This window comes from Rosa chinensis, chromosome 3, assembly GCF_002994745.2.
Source record: "Rosa chinensis cultivar Old Blush chromosome 3, RchiOBHm-V2, whole genome shotgun sequence".
NCBI classification, from domain to species: Eukaryota; Viridiplantae; Streptophyta; class Magnoliopsida; order Rosales; family Rosaceae; genus Rosa; species Rosa chinensis.
The window spans coordinates 18,892,341-18,902,648 of NC_037090.1; the positions used below are offsets into that span (position 1 = coordinate 18,892,341).

A 10,308-nucleotide genomic window follows, 5' to 3' on the forward strand; every position below is an offset into this window, starting at 1 on the left:
ACGTGGGTAACCCGCTCTGATACCATGCTAGAATTTCAACCATGGAAGAAGAAAAAGAAAGAAGAAGGAAAAGAAAACGCAAAGGAAGTTGAGGACCTACATTTTGACTGGATTATCTGATTACAGTTTTTACAGCAAAGTTTTCTTTATATACTAAAATAAGCACTATTACTATGCTGCCCTTAACACACCGTACGTCTCTTGCTAGGAAGCTTTGATCATTCGTGTTCAACAATAGATTACAGTACTGATCACAGCATGCATGTACTAGCATGAATGTTGAAATATTGATATTTAAGCTCTTTATTTACAATGCAAAGTAGTGAATGGAACATACTTTCAGATATTTATTTTCCATATCCTCTGATCCAAATTTTTCCTAATTAAAGAAAAATTTAAGAGTTCTGATCGTTCCCACTGATGATCACTATCCTACATCTTCAATTACAGCAGTATTAGCATATATAGCACGTTAAAAGTGACAATATCGGTTTATTTAAGTATTTGTTATAATTTATTCCAGCACGTACAATAATGGTACGCAACAAATAAGAAGTTCACTGAGAACTTTCAGATATCCTTTCGGTTTCCTCCACCATGTTTCCCCGGCTCTTTGAGGGTGAATGTTATGTACCCTCGCTTAACTTACAAAAGCTTTTATATGCTCTTTTAGTGGGGAACATTGTAGTCTTCCATCAATCTTTGCTAGAAACAACGCGATGAACGTAGAACTAAGAATATTACTTGGCAGAGTGTGCTTATAATTCATCCTCAGATGACGGTGGAATTTCCAGGTCCGCAGATTTGGAGCATATTTTAGAGGAGCTCAAACTTTGTAGCCACACTTGGTCTTTTACAACAAAGTTTGAGTCCTGGTTGCGATGCCATCCCCAAACGGCGTGTGTTTCATTCACTATCTTGAGTCGTCCATGTCCAAAACTCGGTTCTCTGTACAAGGACAGAGGAGAAGGGGGGTCTTCGAACCTACATATATACACAGACCAATAGGTGAATCGTAACATTACTATTTCTTTGAAGAGGTCGGTTACCGATTCTAATTGTCCACTAATCGATCTGGAGCTAAAGCACCCATGACCAACAAAGTTATATAAAATTAGCTATAACTAAGACTTTGCTTGCAAATTGATCAAGACATCTTAAAAAAAAAAAAAACATCAGTTTTGAGTAATGCTTGACAAAAACTACAAGGATAGAAGTCTACACCTTGGCCAGCGCCTTGTACTTTTATGCAAGGAAAGTAGTGCTATTTCTTGCTTGTTGGTCCAACTGGTCTTTTTGCTAATGTCTATTGTCTTGTTATACGCTATTATCTAATTAATACTATGTCATTTTCCCTTTTCTATTTAGAAAAACAACTTCAAACTCACATTACGCAACTCCAAAATTTTAACTAACTTGTTAGATAATGCACATTAATTTTCAACATGGTAAAGTTCATCATAAAATCTTAATTCATTTTTGCGTAACCGCCTAATCTATTTTCAAAGAGAAGAGTTACTCACATTAATGCCAATCCTTCTCGGTTCCCACCGTCGCCAATGGTCACATGCACGGGACCACATGGGTCAGCCTTATTATTGTACACCCTAGTCTGCATAAAACAGCCAAACCAAAAAATTAATTAAATTGTAAAATTAATGTACAAATTAATCAGATACAACTTAAAGCAATATTATAACAACATGAAATTATGAGCATAGATTAATTAGTTTGTAATGGAGGAATCAAAATTTCTAATTAGACTTACAAATCGCTCATAGGCATGAACGTGCCCTGAATAAACCAGATCAACCCGTGCCTTATACAGCAACTTCTCCATAGCTATTCTCATGCTCTCTCCTTCACCCTGATGAGCAGTGTTGGTATTATACCACGGTGCATGCAATACCACAACAACCCACGGCGTTTTCTTCCTATCAATCTTTGCCAAATCGGCTACAAGCCACGCGTACTGCTTCGATTTGGTGTCAAACTCAGCGTAGGACCCAAGCATGATGATGTGGGTGCCAGCAACTTCAAAAGAGTAGTACAAGTTCGAGGTGGATCCGCTCTCTTTGTACGGCATTTGCCACCTGGCATTGAAGGCTTTGAACCCGGTTGGGGAAACGACGGGAGAGATTTCGACTTCGTGGTTGCCTTCTGTGACCATCCAGGGGCGGTGGCTCGCCAAGGGTTCAACAATCCGGCCAAACGAGTCCCAAAGGGGTTGGTGTCCATCGGCATAGGATAGATCACCCGGTAAGAGGAGGACATCGTAGTCTATGCTTTTGATGTGGGCTAGAGTGGAGTTAGTCCAATCAGTTTGTCCTAGGTCACCTGAAAACGGGATCAATAATGATGCGGAGTTAAGATTAAACACTTATTCTCCAAATTTGTTCATCAAATAAAGTGCATTTTATATCCCATAAGTTTACCACCAATATATATCCACATACAGATTAATGTAGGGGGATGACACTCTGTTTATATGAGAAAGGGAAATGAAGCTAGCCAGCTCAATGTTGTTTCATTCGTGTCAATTGTTTGATATATATATATATATATATATATATATATATATAGGCCCGATCACAGGCGAACGTCCGCACTATTGCTAAAGTGCGGACGTCGACGCTGCAGCAGGTTCCAGGTGGCGATGGCGGCACAGGGCTTGCCAGACGGAGGTGCGGGGCTTGCCGGACGGAGGCATCCTAAACCGCTCTTGGGTAGCGATCAAGGTCGAAGGAGATCGAGGTTGAAGGTTCTGGGCAGCGTTGCAACCTAGTCGCCAGCAACTCCACCCGACTGCAAACTGGTCCGTTCGACCCCTGGCCTCCTTCCGCCAAGCGGTGCGGCGCAATCGCAGCCTCAGCAGAACAGAAGCATCGCTAAAGTGCCGACGTCAGCTTCCGAACAGCTTCCTATATATATATATATATATATATTTTTTTTTTTTTTTTCCTTACTTATGAAGTTGGATAATTAATAACTGTTTTTAGCCGTTACATTCAGTTATTCCTTATAGTTCCTTAAAAACTGTCCCTTAAGCATGCCTCAACTTAATAATACTAAGACACAGTCAAATTTGATTAAGTTACGTCAGACTATTAATTTAACCAAAGTTATGTCGGATCTTGTTGTACACAGACATATCTTAATCCATGACTTAAAAAGACTTCTCTAGAATTAGCAGCTAGCAGCTGTTGTGCAACTTTTTCTAACAACAGGAGTAGTCTACACTCCTCTCCAACTTATTGCCATTCTGCTTTACCCTTAAAGCAACCATCGCTAACCATCTATCCCACAAGAAAAGGTATATACATTACAGGTATATAATGCAAAAATTATTCTAATAATTAAGTATAAAACTAAGAACTTGGTGGTCAGTTTAGATTGACAATTTGGTAACCTAACATGCATGTTATATTATCCATTGATCGAGAAACACATAAGAATAACTTACCAACTATTACAAATTCGATCGGAAGTGTTTGTGGGGGTGTCTTGAAGGAGAACTCCGGACCGGAACCACCACAGCTATAGAAGTATGTGGTTGAAGGCTCCAAAGGGCCAATAGTAACATGGTGGATCCTCCCAGAAGTATATGAAAAATAATCGTACCATGTGTGTTCTCCAGTAGACTTTGCATTATATTTTCCAGATTGCTTTCCATACTCCACAATAGATATGGTATGACTGTTGTCTGTAACCCATGAAACTTTCATGTGGTCCTTTCCCACCAGTGAAATATGCACCTAATTAACACATGTACAGTTTTCCCAAGAAACATATGTATAATATCAGAAGATCATGAATACAAATTAACCTTCAAATAATTAAGTAGTCAGAAATTAATTAACCTGTTGAGGGTCAGAGTCAGAACGATCATGAGGAGTGAGAATTACTCTACCAGCAGGTTGCCTAACAAAATCATCATCTTGTGATTTTAGGAGGTGAGGGACAACAGAGATAGTCAGGAGGAAAGAGAACAGATGCAGGCTCAATTTCATCGTCATTGGCTTGTGAGAGCTATATCGATCTCTGCAGAGCTAAGCCAGAGGTTTATATATACGAGATATGGTTTGATGGTTTGGAAAGTTCAAAAAATGAAATAAGAATATTAGTATATACATTGCAATGACGTGAAGTAAGTCTCTTTGAAACTATCTTGGAGTTGCTTACAGCAAGGGCAGAATCTCAGTCCATCAAGATGAGGTTTTACAAGTTTTTCTTTTTTAATAAAAATTAAATTTACTTTGTTGATTAAATGGAGATGGCCTAACATTCTGAGGCTTCAATTAGACTGAAAATAAGAGGTTAATATGTTGCTTGATATGTGGCTGGGCAGCTGCGTACTTCCTCGTAACACGCAACCACATCTTTCTAAACAATTAATCGCATTAAAAATAAAAATAAAAAACCATCTGGGTATACCAGCTAGGTCAGATGGTATATGAGGGACATGTTAAACTATATGTTTGATTCTAAGCACAACATAAGCTTGTAGTTAAATATTATGTTAGGTTCATTAACATAATGTATAAGAGGTGCTCAATCTGCCTAAGACCAGAAGCTGCCTCGAAAACTTCTCCCTCCCTAGTCGGGTTTTAGGTGGAAAAAGATATTGGACAACTTTCTTGATAGATGTTCTTGTTGAGAGTATAAATCTCACATGGCAAAATGCACTATAAGAAAAATGACTTTTTGCAAGGAATTTTTTCCTTGTAAAAAACTGAAAATTCCTTGCATTAACCCAAATGCAAGGAATATTCCTTGCATTTGGGTCCTTGCAGCCAAGAGGCCCTTGTAAAAGAGCAAATACAACGACTTGAAAATTCCTTGCATTTGAGTTCACAAATGCAAGGAATTATTCATTTCAAATGCAAGGAATTAAACACCTGGGGTTAACTATGGTTAACTGATATACAAGGATAATTCTTTGCATTTATTTTTTTTTAAAATTTAAAAAACAAAACAAAACTAAATAAAAGAAAATACCCCAATTTCATTCCAGACTTTTCCTTTATTGCTTGAATTAAAAACAATTAGTTCATTTGTACATCAAAAATTGCGATTTGTCTTTCACTTAACCATAGAACACTTCTACTTTCAGATGCAGACAAACAACACTTGAAGCGTTTGAAACAGAAACTTGAGACAAGTCCATCACCTTCTAGCATTCTGACCACATACTTTAGACATTCTGGGCCTATGACCAGGAAGGTATTGAGTACACGAGTGCAACTTGAATAATTTCTTCAAGCTAAATGCGATCACAGTTAGTATTAATATCCTTGTCCACTAGCATTTCAAGCTTCTTTTCCTGATGCAGCTTTTTAACCTGTGATCAAATAAATCTCGAATGTAAATCATATAAAATTGGAATAATCAGTTACTATTTTCATAATAAATATACAGGATTTGTGTTGTTAGCTCACCCAATCAAGTATGGCTACTTTTTGGTTAGTTGACTAGGCAAATTCTAGAGCTACCTGGTCTGTGATTAGTTCAAGGAGAAGAATACCGAATCCAAAGACATCTTATCAGAGGACTGGAGCTATGTGCCCTATGGTACCCCTCACTGCAGTGGTGACATGTGAATCTTGGTGATCCAAAAGCTTTGCCAAATCAAAATCTCCAACTACGGCTTCACAGTAGTCATCAAGTACATTTGATGCCTTCACATCCCTGTGGATAACTTTCAGGTCACACTGCTCATGAAGGTTTAACAGTCCTCTTGCAGCTCCAAAAGGCAATCCTTTTCCCTAGTTCCCCAATCCAACACTGGTTTCCCTGTTAAAAGCATTGATAAGATTTAAATTTAGCCAAACATAACATACATTCTAAATGATTAATTGAGTTGGTTCTCTCCTTTGATTTAGTACCTCTGAGATGAGAAGCCACTGGACATGTCTGGATATTCTAGAAGTCTTTCTGTTGGAGTGATGCAAAACCCATAATATGTCACTCACAGTAAAGAAAATCACAACCCAGCAAAAAAAGAAACAAATATACTTTTGAGCTCCAAAACCAAATGGAAAAACAGGAAACTTGCAAAGCGAAAATCATATACCAGTTAATCAAATGTACTAATTAGGTTCCATATCCTCCGCCTCCCTAGTAACTGTCTTGCAGCAGGTATTTGTTCAAGAATTTAAGTAGAATATACAACAAGGCTTCTTGACAATGGCAACTTTGTTGTTCAAGATGCATGTGATGTAATATGGCAGAGTTTTTAACGGATGCATGTGATGTAATATGGCAGTTGAATATTGGAAATGGTTAACTAGATGATTACTTTGTGGCAATTTGATCTTTGATTGTTGAGAAGAAAAAGGTGATTACTTTGTGGAAGTTGGTGTGTGTTTGAAAATGTTATTGGTGCGTAAAAAATATGGTCAAACACATCAAGGTATTAAACTAACCAGTATTTCCCAAGTTTCAAATCTTTAATGAAAAAAGATTCAATGACATACATAATGATAGAGTATTAATGTAGATACTCCAGACTTGCAGGAATAATACAGAATTGTAAAAAATAATAATAATAATAATAATAATAATAATAATCCAATGGCTTACTTGTCCCTTGCCTTAACACCATTCCTCTTGTCAGTTCCTCTTTCATCATCAGAAGGGTCATTTGAAGCCCTTGGTCACACACTCAAAACTTTTTGAGTTTGGCTCCGAAGCAACACTACTTGATTTCTTATCAACCCCTCATTCCCACAATAGATTTAGAAGAAAGGATGAACCCAAATAATTGCATAAGCAAGCTGAATGCATGAAGACACAAATGGAAGTTTTTTTTTGGTCGAAACACAAATGGAAGTTAAAACCTATCCACCCTGCTCTAGAGAATGCAACTCCAGCATGAATAAAATGCTATTACCATCTTCTTTGATTTCTCTACTTCAAGCTTCTTATCTTTCTTTCTCTGATTTTCAATTGCATCTCCCTCCTCCTGGAACAATCCATGGCACAGCTTCAATAAAGCTGTATTATCTCAAAATTGATTGCAGCCAAATCGACAGAAAACAGAGGTTCCAAATACCCACTAAGAATTTCAATGGTACAGACAATTCAAGCATGTCCAAATGGGACAGACAATTCAATCATCAAATATTACCAGCACGCATTTCCAAATGGTACAGAAAATTCAAGCATGTTTAGCATACTCACATGCTTCCAAAAACAAAAACTGAAAAATAACATATAAAAGAAACACAATATGTTTGAACGGAGGGGAACTATTCTTTATAGCCTCCTATAAGCCAAACATATAAATGCAGACAACATGTATATCCAACAACAGGAACACACACATGCTAACAAATTCATACTCAAAACAGAAACGACCTGAAGCTTATTTGAATTCAAGATAAACATCAACGACAAGTAACATCTCAGAAACACTATATAAATTTTTTTATATGAAGTTTCAAACTATTAGGTACATTCTTTTGTGAAACTTAAAGCTCACACAAACTTTACCTTGCAAACAATGAATTAGTTGCTTGTAGATAGGGAAGCAGGGGTCATTACCCACAGAAGATGGAATAACAACTAAACTAATAAACACAAAGCAGATTAACTATGCCTCTGACCAGAAACCAAAACGAAAATAAAAACCTAACCTAAACTACTCCGGTTTCAATGAAATTTCATAGACACTAAGCGAACACACTAAAATGGATACTGGTAAATTTTTAGGGATTTTGGAGATCATTTGCTATGCTAATTAATTAAAAGAAAACAGAGGACAGAAACATGTGAAAACAGAAACTAAAGAAATAAACAAGAAAACGATTTTAGGGTTCTTGGTTTTGAGAAAACAATCAAAATAAACAAGTTAGAGACAACCTATCCACTCCAAAAACAATCAAGCAACAAAGCTTCACAACTTAGTGAACTTATCATATATACACATTGAAATAGATATGTAAATATGTTATAACGGGTATTCTAGTGTCAAATTACCAGAGGGGCTAAAGAGATATAGGGGACGGTTGCGATGGTGGAGCTAACGGCATCGAGCTCATCATGTGAGCTGCAACAGACCACCATTGGAAGACAAGGACGCCTTCCCGCCACACCCAACAGGTCCATAAATGTCTCCTGCTCAATTCAATTCACAGATTCAGTTAACTATAATCTCAACGTCTTCGACTGAAAAGTATATATATAATAAAGGAGATCGAAGAGAGATAAAGATACCATCTTGAACTGGAGTCTGTCGACGGCGAGATAGAAGTGGCGCTGTTGACTGTAACCAGAATATTTTTTTTTTTTGTTTACGAATTAAAAAAAGAAAAGATTCGACAAATAGAAGCATGAGATGAATGAAACCTGAAATGGGAAGGTGATAGAGATGGAGGAGAGGGAGCTTCAATGGCGAAGACCTCTGTAACCTACAAATTTGATCTGAGCCTGCTACCCATTCAATTTCTTGACAGAATCACAACAAAAACCAAAGTATTAACCAAAATTAACTCCAATTTACCGAAAATAGACTGCAAACGTAAACCAAAACGCAAAAAAATACCAAACGAGCGACAAGAATCGATTGCTAAGCAGAAATCGAGGGCGACAAGAAACTGATTGCTAAGCAAGAAGTCGAGAGAGCATGTGAGATTGGAGGAGGTAACTGGGGCTGAGGTGTTAGGGTTTTTGATTTGGGTATTACGGATTTTGGGCCTAGATTGGATTTCAAAGGAAATGAAGCAGGATGTGAGAGGCCGAGAGAGAAGGAAGGGAGAAGATGGATGGCGAAGGTCCGATTCAGATTTGGTTGTTGGTGTTTGGTGTATTTTTGGATCTGGTTTCTGAGAGTGAGAGCGACTTGGAGGAGAGATGAGGAAGTAAAAGATAGAGAAAGAAAGAAAAGGGAAAAGAAAAAAAAAAGCAAATAGTCTGAGCGCCAAAGATCCCGCTCGATTAATGCAAGGAAATGAAAAGTTTATACAACGAATTTACACTTTTTCTTATTTTGGTTACTCAAATGCAAAGACTTTATCTATTCCTTGCATATCCTTCCAACCAAAAACAAAGAACCTAACCAAATACAACGAATTGTCAAGTCCTTGCAGATCACTTCGTTGTATTAGCCCACATTTCTTGTAGTGATGGGACCTTATCTATAGGCTTATAAGAGTTTAGACCACTCCATCTATTGCCGATTGGTTTTGAATGTGAACCATAGATTATTTTATCATGTATCAGAGCAGGTTATCCCACATGTGGATGCCTCGTGACCACGCGAGCTCCATGAGATCTTATATAAGTTGTCCACATGTATGGCTTGAAAATTCGCCACACAAGCGGGGGCGGGTTGAGTGTATAGATCCCACATGAGAAAATGAAGACTTTGCCTATAGGCTTATAAGGATTTGCGCCACTTCATCCATTGTCAATTGATTTTGAATGTAAACCTCTGATTACTTTATTAATTCTCTGATAAGAATTTTTTTCATAAGTGTTCTTGCAAACCAAAGTTATGATCGAATTCAAATCAAAACTCCGACTATATAACACTAGCCTTCCAACATGCCTCAAGATACATATGCCTTCATCTTTAAGAAGATTGTTTGCCACCATCTTAGTTAATTGCAAACCTATTGGGGTATGAAGTTTTTGGGATGAGTTTTATCAATTTATGATAGAAGACTATACTTCCTCAAGCACCGCAAACAATGCACGTATCACAAACAGGCTTTTGCTAGACTTAAATGGATTGTTGGTGCAACATAGTAGATCTGTTTTTGATTATGATTTGCCGCAAATAACTGAAGATTACGGTGAAGATTTGACAATGTCTAGGCTAATACAAGATGAAGTTTCAATTATCATTCATCAACAAGACCATAATGCAGTGCATCATCTGAATGAGGACCAGACATACAACACAATAATATCAGCTATTGAGCGTAATAACAATACCATATTTTTCATTGATAGACCAGGAGAAACTGGAAAAACATACTTATATCGTCCATTATTAGCAACCTTGAGAAACAATGATCATATTGTGCTAGCAACAGTAACTTCTGGAACTAAAATCTAAGTGCCTATCAATGAAGAAAAGAAAATCAAAGTCAAATACCAATATGCTTTGCAAAGACTTAAATGAAAGATAATATGAAGACATCTTTATAGATGACAACGTACTACCTTCATGGACAATGCCATGACCTTCTTGTAACAGATATCCACTGTCCATGTTGTTCCGGGAAGACAAATAAGTGGAGTTACTGCTTTTGGACCAAAATCATAGTATCTCCACTGCTTTGTTCCAATATGCAGATACAT

General features: G+C 37.3%; 1 protein-coding gene and 1 pseudogene across 1 annotated transcript; both read right to left on the reverse strand.

The window, feature by feature from the left end:
- Nucleotides 1–472: 472 nt before the first annotated feature.
- Nucleotides 473–4,097, reverse strand: LOC112195239 (purple acid phosphatase 22). The gene is made up of 5 exons (XM_024335614.2): nucleotides 3,861–4,097; nucleotides 3,464–3,755; nucleotides 1,769–2,337; nucleotides 1,524–1,612; nucleotides 473–984 (listed from the first exon to the last, which is right to left on the reverse strand). Exons 1-5 carry the CDS (start codon nucleotides 4,014–4,016, stop codon nucleotides 759–761), a joined length of 1,332 nt encoding a protein of 443 aa, XP_024191382.1. The 5' UTR covers nucleotides 4,017–4,097; the 3' UTR covers nucleotides 473–758.
- Nucleotides 4,098–5,045: 948 nt separating this feature from the next.
- LOC112194235 lies at nucleotides 5,046–10,308 on the reverse strand (annotated as a pseudogene).

Bases quoted from the DNA above. Each gene is read 5' to 3' on its own strand.
- LOC112195239 (XM_024335614.2), bottom strand. From the start codon at position 4,016: ATGACGATGAAATTGAGCCTGCATCTGTTCTCTTTCCTCCTGACTATC. The intron at 3,756-3,860 runs GTTAATTAATTT...TGTGTTAATTAG, and splicing joins CTGACTCTGACCCTCAACAG to GTGCATATTTCACTGGTGGG. The intron at 2,338-3,463 runs GTAAGTTATTCT...TCCCGTTTTCAG, and splicing joins GATCGAATTTGTAATAGTTG to GTGACCTAGGACAAACTGAT.